The following is a 17886-nucleotide window of genomic DNA, read 5'->3' as shown; positions in this document are numbered from 1 at the left end:
CAGGCATGTGCCACCATGCCCATTTCTGGGGGATTGTGGGCGTGAGGGTAGAGGTGGGGGTCTCACTATGTTGCCCAGTCTGGGCTCAAACTCCTGGACTCAAGTAATTCTCCCACCCAGACCTCCCAAAGTGCTGGGATTATAGGCGTGAGCCACCACACCTGGCCAGGAGTCACATTTTAAACAGGATCCCAATGGTAACTTAGATCCTTGAAATAAAAAGGCAAAAGAAGACTAAGAAAAAGAGCTCAAATGGTGATGTCTGAGTATGAGATACCCCATGAGGGCTAATATTCAGAGATTACTGGGGAAGGTGCTATTTGCTTCTGCATGACTCTGAGACCAAAGTTCCTCCTAAAAAAAAATTGAGATTTACCTTTCTTGCTACTATCTACTTATTCTCCCTTTTAGTAGCCCAGAGTTCATCCCTTTTTGGACAACTTACCAGTAGTTTTCTTAGTATGTTATCTTAGTTCATGGCTACAAAGTCTCCCATCTCCTTTGGAAGTCTGATGTTGCTCCTCTTATGAAGCACGCACCCCTGCTATGGAGGACAGCCACCCATGCTTGGAATGCTATTTGCATTGACACAACCCAATATTCCACTGACTGTTGACTCTTAGTAAGCTTGAAGGAACTAAAACTCATTTTTAAAATGTAGTTATTTTATTATTTTTCTCCCAGTTGTGAATTTGCATAGTTGCTTTTTATTTTTAAGGTAGGAACTTGGCTTTACATTGTATCTCTATTCTATTTTGTGTTGTTAAGATTCATCCCACTCGTCTAGGCCGTCAAAGGCTTTTGGCCCCTGACTCCCATCTGATATTGTACCTTTCCTTCGCTGCTTTATAACTGCCACAAATGAGAAGAGTCTGCCTTTGGGGCCTCATGCAGCCACTAGTAAAATACTGGAGAGAAGGCCAGAAGTGGAGCCAGGAAGCACATTTTTTTTTTAAATTTTTTTAAAGAGACCAGGTCTCACTTATGTTGCCCAGGCCCAGGCTGCAGGGCAGTGGCTATTCACAGGTGTGATCCCACTACTCATCAGCACAGGAGTTTTGACCTGCTCCGTTTCCGACCTGGGCCGGTTCACCCCTCCTTAGGCAATCTGGTGGTCCCCCTCTCCTGGGAGGTCACCATATTGATGCTGAACTTAGCATCAGTATGGACACCCAATCCACATAGCGCACTACAGCCCAGAACTCCTGGGCTCAAGCGATCCTCCCACCTGTCTCCCGAGTAGCTGGGACTGCAGGCACGTGCCACTGGGCCCGGCAGGCAGCATATTTCTCTGAGAGCCAGGAGACTTCAGAGAGGAAAGTCATCCCTGTGGCAAAAAAGGGCAAAGTCAATGGCCTGGGTATGTGTGTGTTACTGGCAGTGCCTTTAATACAAAGCACCATGCTTTTTAAAAATATGAAAGTGCAGGAAATTTAGCATATCAAAAAATCAGGCTTGTACTCAAAGAGGACAGTCAGAAAGACTGCAGACTCCTAAAATGGGATGCTACCCTTGGGCTCTTCCTGCTTGTATTTCGCCTCCCTGCCAACATGAGATGCTGGTGGGAAGTGAGGGCTGAGTCACTGTCACTCTGCACCTGTTCCAGGACTGCTCAAGTCTTTTACCCACTTCTAGAATAGAAAAGAGGTCAGTGTGGAAAGAGATGATTCTGGAGAGGGCTTTGGTGAGCAGGGTACCTCTGGAGAAAGCTGTGCCTGACTAATGCCTAGCCCACTTACCAGCCCCCACAACTATCCCCCAACCCAACCTCATCCCAGAAACAGAGGCAGATGCTAGTCACGCATTGCAACAGAAGCACTTGGTCCGCATTTGACCACTCTTACTTCTATAAGGCAACTGAGGGTCTTGAGCAAATAACCAATAATGGTCTTATCCTCCATTAACTTAGGAAAAATTTTTGGATGTTATAATTTTTAAGCTAATATCTGAACACCTTAGGGGAGCCATTCTTTCTTTTCTTTTTCTTTTTCTTTTCTTTTTTTTTTTGAGACAAGAGTCTCACTCTGTCACCCAGGCTGGAGTCCAGTGGTGCCATCTTGGCTCACTGCAACCTCTGCCTCCCAGGTTCAAGTGATTCTCCTGCCTCAGCCTCCTGAGTAGCTGGAATTACAGGCCTGCACCGCCACGCCTAGGTAATTTTTGTATTTTTAGTAGAGATGGGGTTTCATCACGTTGGTCAGGCTGGTCATGAACTCCTGACCTCAGTGATCTGCCCGCCTCAGCCTCCAAAAGTGCTGGGATTATAGGTATAAGGCACCGGGCCCGGCCTAGAGCCATTCTTTATATTCCTCATTAAAATAAATCTTTTAAGATGTCATTATATAAATTCAGACTATATATGTTGGCATGTGGTAACTGATGTGTTCTTTGAAATTTAGAAACTAAATGAAAATAGTGTTAAGCTTAGATCCCTAGATTGTTATACTCCGGAACTGTTAAGACTTATAACATAAAAATACCTCATCCTTGGTCTTCATCTGCTTTTTTAAAACAGACTCTAATAAAATGTGTCAGCGACTCAACTATCCATATCCATGTGTCATACTTAAAGGGTCGACAACAAAAGAGGGGCTGTTACCAAACAGCTTGGATTTTTCTACTTAAGAAAATTATAGTGGTAACGTAATCTTAAAGAAAAATATATAATATAATTTAGTGAATTAGTCTCAGACGCAAGACAATTTACTGTTACTATTTTTTTCTTTCTCTTTGGAAGGTTTTCCAGGCTGGGTGCAGTGGCTCATGCCTGTAATCCCAGCACTTTGGGAGGCTGACGTGGGTGGATCCTGAGGTCAGGAGATCGAGACCACCCTGGCTAATATGGTGAAATCCCGTGTCTACTAAAACTACAAAAAGTTAGCCAGGCGTGGTGGCATGTGCCTGTAATCCCAGCTACTTGGGAGGCTGAGGCAGGAGAATCACTTGACCTCAGGAGGCGGAGGTTGCAGTGAGCCAAGATCACGCTACTGCACTCCAGCCTGGCAACAGAGAGCAAAAGCCTGGGCAACAGAGCAAGACTCTGTCTCAAAAAAGGTTTTCCAACTGATAGCCTGGAAAAACAAATTATTTGCCGAACTTAGCATTTCAGTTTTCTCTTATTCAGGGGAGAAAACTCCCCCATATAAAATATCTTAATATTTATTTTTGTAACTTAAATTGATTTTTCTTTTCCATGAAATCAAATGCAATGGAGCAGGAGTTCTGTGTTTGTCACCAATCCTTTATTGAAACTGGTAACTTACACACTTTATAATAGAACAACAAAAATAATGTTCAATATATACAGCCTTTGCATGGACTGTTTGACTATACACAGGCAGAGTGATAACACGATCTAATTTCATCATAATCTGTGCACAAAAAGACACCAAACAGACAACATGTGCACATCACAGTGAAATGACGTCACAGGTCCAGTGAAAATTCAGCGTAATACAAAACAGACTGCTCTATTGCAAATGACATCTTTCTAAATGCCCAGCTCTTACTCAGTAGTAATTTACCCAGAGTCTGAAGCAGAGATTGGTTGTGTGGCTATAAGTCTCTTCAGTGAGACAACCTCTGCGGATAAGTTTGCTATCCCCTGCTTCAAATACAAATTCTCTGGGTCAGAAACTTTGTAGCCACCGTCTTTCATTTCAACAACTCCAGTTTGGAAACTATTCTGAGTTTTGCCACTCAGTTCTTTTTGATGCCAGTGCTCTGATTTGAGAGACCAATCTTGAATGTTAGTCACTTGCACTGAGAAAGGAGTAAGAGAAGAATGTACCATACTTGGGGCACTATGCTTTTCGAGTTCGAAATGTCTTTTAGACGTCATGTCAATAGGTGAGGAAAGTTTTTGCGTGGTCTCAAATTCATTATCAAAGGCTTCTACTTTGATCTGCATGGCTTTGGCTTTGATCCGGAGCTTGTGTGGCAAGGCAGAGGAATTCACTTCTGGAACTTTAACCACCGTTGTATGCACATGCTTAAGTTCAACTGGAGAATGGATGGGACCCTTGGGGACCTGCTGCTCATCTTCTCCGTCCGATGACTTTCCAACCACGCCATCGTCGGTTTCCGACGTTCCTGGGGAGTTGCTGGAGGATCGGTTGGCTTGCAGCAGTGGGGGAGAGTGTGAACACCCAGAAAAAGAGTTCCCCATGTAGTTTGGATAGATGGACGCTGTATAAGAGCCTCGGTCATCTCTTGGCTCTCTTGTGTAGCTCTCTAATTCAATCGGCTCCTGCTTGATAATCGGGAACTTGTTTTCAGGACTTCGGCAGCTTCCCTGCACAGAGCTCTCCTGCGTGTGTTCTACCGAGGATACCTCTGAAACGTCGGACAGCGAGCTTTGTGGAGAGTGTTTAATGACGGAAATACAACTGCTTGCCACCATCGAGGGTTCGTGCTCATCCACAAATGAGCTCACACTGGATTTGGAAGTCTGGTAGTCTTGAAAGTACACAGCTGTAGAATTACTGAGTTTCTGAATCTCTTGAGCATATGCTGTGGAGCTAATTAAACCAAACTTTAATTTTAGTGAAAGCAGCTCAGCTTTTAAAGTGGCGTTTTCTTCTCCCAGTGCAATTAGTTTGTTCTCTAAAACCAGGTCATTCAGTCGACGCTTCTCACGAGATCTTTTGGCAGCTTCATTATTTTTCCGCCTTTTTTCCCAATACATAGCATCTTTCTTTTCATCGGGAATGAATTCCCGTTTCCTCCGACACGCAGAAGATTTGTTTTTCCCCACACTTCCTTCACTGAGAAGCAGCTCCTCACCTGCTGTGGAGTCTTCAGACACTTCCGTTAAAGCAGAGTTAAGGACCATCATCTTGTCCACATTGCTACTGGCATCAAGAGATGCCTGCTCCTTTTTGATGGTCTGCATTTTTCTCAGCTGCATCAGAAACAACCTTACCCTATATATGTGTGCGGGAGAACAAATTAATTTCCCCGTATGCTCCAGCTGTTTAAAAACTGTGGCTTAAAATCCATCAATATTCTTCCTTTTGTTCTATTGCCTGGGATAAATCCGTCAGGTTCCTTACTGAATGAAGTTGGGTCTCCCTGGTTATCTGCAATACATGAATTTAAAAAAAAAAAAAAAAAAAAAAAAGTCATTCACTGGATAAATGTTTATTAAAAATTATATACAAGGAAATATGCTAAGCATTTAGGGCGTGCAAGCACAGATGAGGCACAGTCACAGTTCTTTCTTTCAACAAGTTAGCATTCTCAACAAGGAAGTAAGTTCCCAATACCTAAAGTATAAAGCTGTAAAGGGCAAATCCCTAAGGAGACCTATCAGTAAGAGAGTATGTGGTCCAGGAAAGTGAGAGAAAACTAAAATAAAATAACCTCTGCCCAGGGAGAAACAGAGGAAGGCTGTATTTAATGAGGAGAAATGGAGAAATAGTTGGGTGTGGGCAATTACAGGAAGGAAATGACAGATAGCCTCTAGTTGGTAGGTTTCTAAACAGTACATGCATACCACGGTGCTTCTAAATGATGTTACCTAATATTTATATCACTGCCAAGCAAATATGCTCACGTCTTAAAAGGGAATTTACCAAGTAAACTTTAGCGTCAGTAAAAAAAAGTTCTGCACTCCTCTATGGAATAAAACATAAATGGAGACAAATTTCTTCTACAAAAACTAAAGTAAAAGCCCACTAACAATGGAGCTATTGGTTTTAGTCTGCACCTTAATGTGAACATAAACCTGCCCATCAACACCCCTGACTGCCTGGGGGGCTTATATCCCAGCAAATCCTACCAGGTGACTCACTGCATCTACATGAAAGGGATCTTCTCCATCAAGCCGTCTCTGTACAAGCATCTGAGTTTAAGAGATTAGAAATTCTTTTTTCTGATTCCTTTGAATTGTTCTATCAAACATTCAAGATTGAAGTGTCCAAAATACTTTTTGTGATCTTAAAAATTCTGTCAAAATACATTTCAGATTTCAGTTATGTAGTAGCTTTGGACTAAAAACAGTTACTATTCAAAGGGATTTTTAAAAGTACAGTGCAGTCTTGAAACAAAATTATTTTAAAACAAGAGAATATAGATACAGAAAAAGGTTCTTTCAGTTATATTAATTAGTTTCAAGTAAAATATAACAACTCAAAAACAGGATCATCCATCAGTTTTCTCTTCCACTGATGAAACACTTACAGTACAAATTTGGCCTGACAGTTGTCTTGACTGGAGATAATAAAATCCATGTTATGTTCGGACAGCAATTGTTGCATGGGGGCTTTTGAATCTAACTGTTTCTAGACACTGATTCTCTGCCTAATGTTCCAGTTGGTAATACTTTTCAAAAAGTAGACGTGGTATGACAATGGTTCCGTCAGCATGATCTGCACACAGTGGCACTCTATCCTACCATATTAAAAAGACGTAATGTTCTTATATAATGTCACTATCTCTTTCTTATGCCTAGTTTCATCATGACTAATAAAGTGAAGTTTACTTTCATCAATTGGAAAAGCCTGCCAGCTTCTTTTGTCTTTTCCAGAAGGAACGAAAGGATTGATGTAATAATTTCAGGATCATAAAGAATAACGTTTCATGCCATGTTTTTGCCCATTAAATGGAACAGCTAGTTGTAACTCAGAGAAATTTGTGATTATTAATACCAAGTTTCTGTTTGTTTTTTGATAATGGAACTTTAATGGGAAATGAAGGCAAGGAGTATGTCAGAGTCAGCAGTGATGTTGCAGAGAAGGAATCTTTCTATTTGCCATTTAGTAAAGCAACACTATTTCCTTTTTTTTTTTGGATACAGAGTCTTGCTCTGCTCTCCGGGCTGGAGTGCAGTAGCACGACGTCGGCTCACTGCAGCCTCTGCCTCCCGGGTTCAAGTGATTCTCCTGCCTCAGCCTCCTGAGTAGCTGGGATTACAGGTGCCCGTCACCACGCCTGGCTAATATTTTTGTATTTTTAGTAGAGATGGGGTTTTACCATGTTGGCCAGGCTGGTCCTGAACTCCTGACCTCAGGTGATTCATCTGCCTTGGCCTCCCAAAGTGCTGGGATTACAGGCACGAGCCACTACGCCCAGAAAACAATACTATTTCCTCTAATTTCCATTTAGGTTTTGTCCTCTAATATAAAAACCCATTTTCCTCTACATATTGAATGGATTATTTCCTCTGTTGAAGTCTGTACTCTGCCATTCGGCAAAGTCCTCCCTGCTAAAGTAAAGTCAGTGGGGAAGCAAAGAGGAAGATATATCCCAGTTAAAGAAGACCATTGCATTGACCTTGTCCAAGGCGCCTTTCAAATCTCCACTGTACTCTCAGCCACTATTTTTTTCCACTTTTAGTTTTTAAACATCATATGGCCCTTGCAGACAATTATTCTGGGTATTTTCTCCACTTGAGAATCTTTCTCTTCTATGTGTTATCTTACACGGTCCTTCCTAAAAAAAAAAAAAAAAAAAAAAAAATCAGATTCCTTTTTTTTTGCCTCATTTACTAGTTTTTACACTAATGCTTTTGAAATGCCCCACCATTCTGTCTGTTTTACTTACTCTTCCTAAACTTCTAGGACCTTTCCAAGGTTGGGGACCAATTGGGAAGCAGCCTTCACAATCCTATTCTATTGAACTAAAATAGCCCCATGTGGCTTAAAATTTCTTTAACTCATGTCTTCTAGGTGTGTAAGTACTAAATGTCTACTTTATCATCTCTATAATTTTGTAGGTACCTTAAGACCTACAGAAAACCTCATTTGTTGTTTTTTTGTTTGTTTTTTTGAGATAGGGGCTTACACTGTTGCCCAGGCTGGAGTGCAGTGACACGATCTCAGCTCACTGCAGCCTCTGCCTCCTGGGTTCAAGCGATTCCCCTGCCTTAGCCTCCCGAGTAGCGGGAATTACAGGTGCTCACCACCATGCTCCGTTAATTTTTTGTATTTTTAGTAGAGGCAGGGTTTCACTATGATGGCCAGGGTGGTCTCGAATGCCTGATCTCAAAATCCACGTGCTTCAGCCTCCCAAAGTGCTGGGATTACAGGTGTGAGCCACTGTGCCCAGCCACTTCATTTGTTTTCAATCATCTTCCTATTTGAATTTCAAGACATGTCATTATTCTTCTCTCATCTGTACGTATCACATTCATGATCTCTACAACTGAATGGCAAATCACCACACTACCTTAGGATATTTTCTGTAATATCATGTATCAAATAATCTTGCAGTGCGGAAGAATTTATCAGCATTGTGGAATAATAGAGAGAGGCACAATCATATGCACTGTGTGTCTTTCCACATGTTTGTCTTTTGTGCCCAACTACACTGTGATTGCTTCAGGGCGGAAATTAAAATATACTTTCAGTCTTCTAGCAAAAACCTGAAGATACTAGGTGCTCAGCATTTGATTGACAGTCACCCATCTACCTTATATAAGACAGTTTTGTAACCAGAAAACTTTTTTGATGCTTTCTTTTTAATGTTGTCATGTGATTTCTAAAGGAGATATTTTGCTTATTAACAGAGGGTTTCTCTTATTCATTAATTGGTTTATTCAACACATATGGAGCACCTACTGTGTACTGGACTCAAGGGGAGACTGGGGTGCAAAAAGAGGGAAGAAAAAACCAAGCTCCTGACACCAGGCACTCACAGTTATGTGTGGGAGACCAACAGGTGAGCAGAGGGGAACCAGGTGTGAGTGCAGGGCTGCACAGACAGGGGCCTGGGGTTCAGGCTTTATTCTCGTCATGGAGATAATAACAAAACCAATCATAATAGGTGCCATTTATTAGACACCACAAAACGGGCACTGGGAGCCTGACCTTTCATTCACTTCCAGATGACAAAACTAAGATTCGGAGAAGTCAAGTGATTTGCCCAGTGTCACACAGCTGGTTAAATGGCAGAGCCTACATTCCAGCCCAGCTCCTTTACTCTCTCCTACACTTTCCTAGGTTGTTCTGTATCTGTGCAATGCAGTCTCATTTACACACAGTCCTCTTCTGTGTCACTTTCATTTCTGAGTAATACACACCCATTACTAAGTTACTTTGGGTGCAGTAAGGCACTATGCTATCTTAACTTCTTTTAGCCAGCAAAGATACTACCTAGAACTTTTCTTCATCCTCCCTAGCGTTGTTTCGGATCCTGGCACTATTTCTGAATTGAGATGACATTTTATTAATTTTCATATCTCTGCTAAAATTTTAATCTCCTGGCAATTGTAATTATGTTAAACAGAGAAAAAGAAATATGATAGCTGTGGACACTGTCACCTATGATCTTTGTTTTTGTTTTTGTTTTTGTTTTTTTAACAAAACCAAGCATGTAATCTGTTTTCAACATGAGGCAGGGAGGGTGGGGGCGTGGGGGTGGGGCAGTCTCTCTCTAACCCTCTCATTTTTCAGCTTAATCAGCTAGAAGATAGGCTAACCTTCTCAAGACCACACGGCAGTTGGGCACAGATGGGCTCTGGGTTCTCCTTATGCGCCTCAACAATAAACTTAAAGCAAATGCAAAGGTAATTTATGATACCTTCAAAAAGCCTCAGGATTTATGCTAACCTAACACATTTATTTCAAGCCTCATTATTTCCCTTATGATTAATTTAACAATTACTTCATCTATGCATCATCGTTTCAAATCAACATCTAATGTTGTGGTATATTCGTCATTGCTTAAGTTTCTTTTTTGGTGAATAATTGACACTACATGCCAATTCTATGATGTTAGTGTATTCAGCACGATTAACTTCATTACACACATTAGATGATATGACTCTCCTTGAAAACACAAGTAAGAAAGAGAAATTTAAGAGCAGGTATTATTACATACCAGTTGACATCCTTTTCCGTACGTACTCTGAAGGTGCCATCACTAATTAATGCTTTTTTATAGTTCATCAAACTATTTCTATAAGCAAGAATTCTTTTTCATATGCCAAGATTTTAAAAGTTTAAGTCAGATGACCTAAATATTGTTTGTAATTAAGAACAAGATTTGATTTAGAAAATTCTATAAAAGAATATAACCTCATAACAATAATTCTAGACCAAATTTATCCTTGAGGAGTTATCTCATTACTTATGTTTATGATAGACCTTTATTATTGTCCCTGGTCTCTACCTGATCTCTCACAGAAATAATGTTTAATAATCCAAACTCTACAAAAGAAAAGAATAAACATGTTTTGTTTGAATCATCTAAAATCTTACCAGTAGTTTAAACATTAAAATCATCTACTGAGAACATTTTGTTATTAATTATCTCTAAAGGGTAAGTTTTATTGCAAATTGCTATATATATTTTGATTTTAAAATTAATCTAGCAACATGTTAACCCTACATTTTCTTCCTGTGGGTAAAATTCACAGTGTCTGTGTCAATGAAATGCTTTACTTCTTTTCATGGTTGAGAAACAATCTAGTATTTAAAAGCAGAAATGAAATATGAAAATAATTCACTACATGTGTACAACCCAGGGGACATGGGGAGTGAAGAAAGTCAGAAAACACTGAAGTTGCAAGAGAATTTTCTAATCCTGTTGAAAAAGAAAAGGATTTTTAAATTTAGAAAACTATGTTAAACCTCTCTAAGGCCACTCTGTCCCCAAGAAGCAGCTTACCCCAAAGTTAGAAATGTATACTTGATCAAGACAGGCAACAAACACACACACACTCGCACACTGCCAGGATCTACTCTGTCATAGCAACAAATTGACCTACTTTTTCTATTTGGGTGCCTCTGTAAATAAATGTGTCAAAGCCTGATCCAGTCTATGATAAATAAAAATATTTCAAGTTCAACAAAGGACTAGTTGAAAATTAAATTTAAATTTAATAAATACGATGACAGCATTGCCTTTTATTACATCACTGATGTAATTTAAGTAACTGAAATATGAAATAGTATAATTTAACATTCTTCTTTAAGAGGTGGTCAGTGTTGGTAACCTAATACACAATTAAATTATTCTGAAGCCTGCACGGAGTAAGCACATACACACTAGCATGATCAAATGATTAACTGCATGGCTTGAGAAATAAGAACAGCTCTCACTAAAGATGGGGAGTAATGTGCGGGAAAAACAGAACAGTAATAATTTTTTAAAAATCTATAGAAACTTAAAAAATGGGGACCATTAATATTCTCGAAACTTCTGAAAAGGTAATTGATCAGTCTAGCACTCATCTGAAATCTCCAAAGGACACTAACAATCAGAAAGTAACCCAGTTGTAGGAAATTCTCCAGTGGGTAAGTAATACATGCAACATAGTGTAATGATGGCAAAAATGGTGGGCGGGGGGCAGTCAGGTCGAGAAAGTTCTGGAAAATTTCTAATGATAATGTAGACTCATCCCAACTTTCCTGACTTGGCTTTTTAATTTCTTCTTCCACTTTTCCAGTCAGTGGATGATTATAAATGTCATTTTCTACTTTATGGATACAGTGGATTTTACAATGCTTATTTTTAGTGTTTATTTGAAGGCTAGTTAATTATAGTTTAAGACCCCTAAAAAGCTAATTAATAAAAGACATCATGTTCTGATAATTAAAAGGCTTATAAACATTATTCTGAATCCTATGAAACTGAGTCCTCAAAGCACAGATTAATAACAAATGGCATCTAGTAAATCGCTAGTAAACTTTCTTATCATAAAAACAAGCTTATGCTCTTTTATTAAAGCCACACGAGAAACAGTTTTGGGCAGTTTTTTGTTTGTTTGTTTTGTTTTGTTATGTTTTTTAATTACAGTAAAGTTACTTGCAAAGAAATGTGAAAGATAACTGGGGGTGATAGTAATAAAAATTCATTTTGAAACTGAAAAATTCTTATGTAATGTCTGTGCTCAAAGGTCAACATCTTTCGACATTCTCATACAAGTCCAACCTGGATAGAAATCAACTCAAATATAATTTAGAAAAATAACAGGATATCAAACAATGTGTTAAACCCTGTGAAATACAGGCATACCTTACAAAAACAAGAAATGAATATTAAAGGAAATTTCAATTACATTGTTTCTGTTATATTTTGAATTGAATCCCAAGCGTGCTCTCATTCCTCAATACAAATTAAAAATAAACAACTTTAACAGCATCAATGCCATCTGGATTACAATGGAAATCATGAAGTATATGAGCTTAACTTGGGTAAAAATAAAACCTAGGCAACATGACTGCACCTTTTCCATTCCATGCTGCAATCGCATTTACATCTCAAAACTGACTCTAATGACCAAGGCAAGGTCAACTAGAAAAATCCACTCAGCTGGTGAGTCAGGCACATTGCTCAATGCCTGAAAGGCCTCTCACAAAGGGCCTTCATTTTCAGGCTATTGCATCACAGTGATGTTATAACTGCACTGCACAAAGATAAGCCTTTAACACAGAAAAGGAAATTGTTTCAACTTCGTCGAGGTGCAAATTTCCCCATCTAGTTTTCAGGCTCTGCGACCGGGGCTGCTAATTCATTTCTCTGGGTTTCCACTTCCTCATCTATGAAACGGGTGACAACAGAGCCCCTCGACACTGTGCCTGGCACATGCAGAGTAAGTGTTTAGTAAATACTAACTGTTAATCTCTTTTCTGAAGAATGATCAGTATCAAAAGGCCACGATGCCTATCGGTTCCAGGCTGTTTTCGCTGCTCATGACTCTTACTGAAGCACTGACCTATGTTGCAAGTGCCAAATGAAATTTTCTTCTGTTAGTCAAAAGGGTCAAATACCAACAGTTTCACAGGACTGGCCTTAATTTTCAGGCTACGTACACCCCCTACAAGACAGTTGATCTGTGGGGTCTCACCGTCCGCTGCTGATCTCAGACCACAAAGTTTTAGATACAGAAATCATCTAGGCTACAGAAGAGGAGTCACAGAATGTGTAAGGGAATTAGAAAAAGCTCAACTATTAATATTTGGCACTTCTCACTTCATTCCTGCTACTATAATCGAGTCATCTTTCTGTTCCTTCAAACAGCTCCCCAAAACATTAACCCAATGATTTGGGAAGTTTGAGTTTCTACAATCCTGTCAGGAATTCCCCTCAAACTGAAATCAACATTGAACACAATGGCAAAGTTTTCAGAAAAAAAAAAAAAATTATTAGAACAAAGAAAGTATCTCAAGAAAGATCTTACAGACTTAATTCCAACATTAATCCTTACTTTTACTGCAGATTTACACAGAGAAAAATGAAGGTAAATACTGACACACACACATAAAGATTCTGGTTCCTGGTCAATTATACAGGAAACATTTATTGAAGTCCTCACAACCAACAAGCTCAACAGGTTTTATTCGTCAGTTTACCCTGGAGAGTGACAGAAATCAGGACAGTGGAGGAAGATAACAAGCTGGGGCCTGGGACCCAGGGTTCTTGTGAGCTTAGGGCCTGCGCTCTTAGGATCTGTACCTCACCAAAGCCTCTAACTACTGAAAGTTTCCCTCATTATAATGAGGGAAACTGATTAGGGATGGGGTGTAGGATATGATCCCATAGAAGCCAAGTTTTCGGTCAGTTTTCAACAAAGAGCAAATTGCGTTGACATGCTTCAGGAGAACATCAGTGATGTCTCCATGAATTCACTGTGAATTACTGCATGGGTACAATCTTGGAAGTCTTTATGCCAGGATGAAGGACTATAGTTTTACAGTAGGACAGCAGCGTCTATTTGGGTGTTCTGATTTTATTTTGAACTCTGGAGATCAGTGTTCTCTCTACTTTAGCCTTTGACCACATAAATTAAAGGAAAAAAAAAAAATCGGCTCAACTCAGCCGGCCAAAGTCAAGCTGAGGCCTTCCTTTTAATCACTATCAATACGGGAGCGCCCCCACCACCAATTTTTGTGGTAGGTGGACCTTTGGAGGTTTTCTTAAGGTCTTTTTCACTACAAGAACGGAGACACGCTTGGCTCAGAAATACAATGAAGACTCCTAGAACAAAGGTGTCTGCAGGTTTCAGAACCTCACCGCGAAACAGGCGCGGAGTCAAGGCCCCTAGATTTGCCCCGTAGGCGGGAGGGCCGCCGAGACGCTGGCGCTCCGGGTCTCCCGGGCTGCCCCTTTCCTCCGTGCGAGTGCCGGAGTCCCCGGCTCCCCGGCTCCCGCGGCCCGGGCGAACCCAGAGCGCACCCGCATGCCGGCCGCGGCCGGTCCCCAGCGCCCGGGCTCCGAGGGCCGCGCCCCCACGCGGCGCCTCTCAGAGACCCTCCTCCCTCCGGGTGGGCGGCGCAGCGGGGCCTCGGCGCCGCGAGGACCCCCCGCGCCAGAACAAAGGAATGTGGGGAGGGGGCAGGGAGGAGGAGCGCAGGCCACCGAGCAGCTCCAGTCCAACTACCGCCTGGAGGCGCTTCTCTGTCCCGACCCGAGGTCCCTGCCCGCCACTACCAGACCCGCCCCCAGCCCCGGCTTCCCGCAGACCCCACCGGCCCGCAGAAGGGAGCGGCGCACTGGGGGCCGCACGGACGTGCCACTGGAGGTCGCGATCGGAAGGTGGCGCCACGCGGTCCCTACAGGCCCGGGACTCCCACCCGAGCTCGCAAAGTAGGTCGGGGTCCGAAGCTGGCGGCCTAGAGCAACTAGCTGCTTAGAAATCGACTGCGATTATTTGGAGTAAAATACTCTGTTCTAGAGTTGTCCACCCACCCCCTACCCCCAAAAAGCCCTGCCCTGAATTTAAATGTTTCGTTGGGGTGGGGGGAATCTGTTCATATACGTACCATTATACACCTATATTCACACATCACTATGTAACAGTCCAGGAAGAAATTTAATATTTGGCCAAATTACATATTCATACATCTTCATATGAGTAAAACTAGGGTATCCAGACAAAAACACAATCTACTAACCTATATCTGTTTCCCATAGGTCATATCCGTTCTGAGGGTAAATAAATACTTCTGACCTCATTTACTGTTGTTATTTACAAAAGCCAAGAACAGAAGATGACACTTGGCCATTCCCTGCTGTTCTCAGAGAACAGCAGTTTCCTAAAGTGTCCTTTAAAAACATAAATGGGAGCCAGCATCCAGCAAATCACCGGGCGCTGCGAAATGCCTTCCTAAAAATACAATCTTATCAAAGGTCTCCGAAGGCGTGGAGTTAAAACTACAGCAAATGGCCTTGAACTTGTATTTGCACACAGCCCTAGAGAAAACACCAGAAATAGCACTGCGAGGCCACAATTGTTAAAATGTGATAGGGCTAAATTTAGAAGAACGCGCCTTTCATTTAGGGCAAAAGACACACATTCGGCAGCATGAGCAAACTCCATGCTTACCCGGTTGTCTACTTTCCTGTTCAAAATATCCCTAAGGAAAAAAAAAAAAAAAAACTGTTATAGTGACATTCTTAAAGGCTGAGACTGTCCTACTTTCTTTGTAGCAAGATTATAAAATCACGTAATTAGCTCCCTCTCTCTATGCTCACTGCCAGCAAATTCGGCAGTTACATAATGCAACATTTCCAGGAAACTATTATGTGATCTGTCTTGTCGTGTTTGAAAAAGCGATGACAATAAGGTGAGAAAAAGGGCTGATCGAACTGAATGCATTAAAATTAGGAAGGTGGGGAGGTAAACGTCACAATGGTTCGTCCTAGATTTAAAAATAACAGCGAAGAACATAGAAAGGGCGAACCCCAGTAGTACCCAAGAACAGAATTCAACCCGAGGAATTCTTGCTTTTAGGTTTTGTAGTATCGTTCTGAAACCTGTTTATTTGGGACGTAATACAGACGTAAATAACGATCTAATATCCAACGCTGCGCCTCAGTTACCAAATCATTCCACACATACGAGCATATTCCCACATCGGCCCGCAATCCTTGCCAACATTTCACCGTGGGCAGATTATGCAATGTATGAAAGGACAAATCCCACAACCTTCCCGAGGGCTTGTAAAACACGCTGACGACAAACAGGGTGGAAAACGTCCGTGCAGACACAGCCCGACACAAACAAACGCCGCGCAGGCATTCTCCGAATGCCGTCACCGTTCACGCTACCAACCCTGTTCCTCACCAAGCAAATCAAGACTATTCCCCGTTCCTCAACCCACTTCTCTCCCCGCTCTACGCCGCCGGCCCCAGAGAAGGAAGGAGAAAGGAAAGACAGTAAGAGAGGAAAGAGCATCTTCCCGCTCGGAGAGGGCTTAGCCTCCCTGGCGCTCTTCTCCACCAAAACATCAATTTTCCTGAAATCAGGAGACATTATGCAACCGCAGCGGGGGGAGAGCGCAAACCAGCCAGGACTACGTGCCGGCGCGAGGGCGCTGCAATCAAAGCAGCCACCTTAAGGTGGCGAGTCCCATCCTGACAGGGCAGCAAAAGTTTATGTAATGAATGCCCCGCGCGCACTCCCCGCCAGGGGCTGGCGCAGCGTACAGCCCGACCCCGCACACAGCGCGGCCCGCTCCCCGCGCCCGCCCGCCCGCCCGCCCGCAGCGCGCCCGGGGAGCGGTCGCCGGGCCCCCGGCCGGCGGTGGGCGGAGCGCTTACCGTGTTCCTGCTCTCGGGCCGGCGAGGAGAAAGAAAAGGGGCGGCCGGGAGCCGGGCCGGCGGCGCTCGGGGCTTGGGCCGGGCCGGGCCTCCGAGGCCGCGGCGGGAGGCGGGCGGCGGCGAGGGCGCGGCGCGGGAGGCGGGCGGGCGCGCCGGGTCCGCGGGCGCCGTGGCCGCGCCGAGAGATGTGTGTTAGTAGGTCAGTTCCGAGCGCCGCGCTACGTCGCCGCCCGCCAGCCCCGCGTGACTGGCGGCCCCGGCCCCAATCGCCGAGCCGGCACCCGCCCCCGGACCGCCGCCAATGGCCGCGGCGGCAGGGGCGGGCCGGGGCGGGCTTTCCGCGGCCCCGCCCCTGCGCCCCGCCCTCCGCTCCCCACCGCGGCGGCGCCACTACCAGCTCGCGTTCCTTCCCGGTCGCGGTCACCGCTGTCCGAGCGCCCGCGAGGGCTTGCGCCCCAGGCCCCGCGTAACGACGATTGCGCAACGGCCCGCGCGGCCCACACGACCGGAGCGAGGCTGCAGAGGAGCCCGGGAGCCCCCGGCCTCACGGCCCCGTCCGCTCTTGGCTTCCTTCACCCTCCGGGTCGCCGCGGTGGCTCTGCGCAGCCCACGACCCTCGCTCGCTCGCAGAGACGCTTTTTGTCTTCCCGAGAGCCACGGCCTGCCCGGCTACCTGTTGCCGACCGAGCACCACGGGCTGCGGGTACCCGGGCGTGGCAGGGACCTCGGGCTCCCCTTCCCCGCACACCCCCGAGAGGAGCCCTCTACCTTGGGGTGGGCAGGAGGGGAGGCGGGGGGTGGCGGCTGGCAAGCTGCCAACGCTCCGGGCGCGCTGCGGCGGGGAATGGGGTTGGCCCGGCGAGGCAGCTGCGCAGGGCTGCGCGGCGGAGGCAGCGATTAAAGTGCCCCGGCGCCCGTCTCGAGAGCCGCGACGGCCGGGAGCCGGGAGGGAAAGCTCCACGCGCAAACACCGCCCCCTGCACAATTAGGGCGAAGATGACGGCTGCAAAGTTGTTGCGTAACATGCCTGGGAAACGAGGCTCGTCGAGGTCCATCTCCCCCCTCCCCACCACCCCCACCACGCGGGTGCGGCGTTCCGGGGAGGATGTGAAGGTCCGCGCTCCGGTGCGCCGGGCTGGGACACCCACTGGCGTTGGGTGTTGGGGCTTGAGATGACCGCGCGGGATCTCTTCCTGTGATCTTGAGCTAATAGCTGTTTAGTGTCATTTCTGCCTCTAACTGGATGCGGTCGTCTTCTCGCCCAAATTCCCGGGCTACGGAAGAGATGTAAAAAAAAAAAAAAAAGGAAAAAGAGCACCTAGCTGCGACTCCTGTCACTGCGCTAGACCGTCGAGGCACGCGGCACACTCCCTGCGTCGATAAATGGATGGTGGGGTA

General features: G+C 44.3%; 1 protein-coding gene across 4 annotated transcripts; it reads right to left on the bottom strand.

The window, feature by feature from the left end:
• Nucleotides 1-3220: 3220 nt before the first annotated feature.
• NFIL3 (nuclear factor, interleukin 3 regulated) lies at nt 3221-16685 on the bottom strand. 4 transcript variants are annotated; one of them, XM_039475265.2, is made up of 3 exons: nt 16489-16685; nt 7276-7434; nt 3221-5081 (listed from the first exon to the last, which is right to left on the bottom strand). In XM_039475265.2, the coding sequence occupies exon 3, from the start codon at nt 4907-4909 to the stop codon at nt 3521-3523; it is 1389 nt and encodes a 462-aa protein (XP_039331199.2). In that variant the 5' UTR covers nt 4910-5081; nt 7276-7434; nt 16489-16685; the 3' UTR covers nt 3221-3520. The 4 variants fall into 4 exon arrangements, with proteins under 4 accessions (XP_039331199.2, XP_074251630.1, XP_039331198.2 ...); XM_074395529.1 differs by lacking the exon at nt 16489-16685 and adding an exon at nt 14841-15265; XM_039475264.2 differs by lacking the exon at nt 7276-7434.
• Nucleotides 16686-17886: the final 1201 nt, after the last annotated feature.

Source organism: Saimiri boliviensis, chromosome 2 (genome assembly GCF_048565385.1).
Source record: "Saimiri boliviensis isolate mSaiBol1 chromosome 2, mSaiBol1.pri, whole genome shotgun sequence".
Lineage (NCBI taxonomy): Eukaryota > Metazoa > Chordata > Mammalia > Primates > Cebidae > Saimiri > Saimiri boliviensis.
This window is presented reverse-complemented; position numbering and strand designations above follow the sequence as displayed.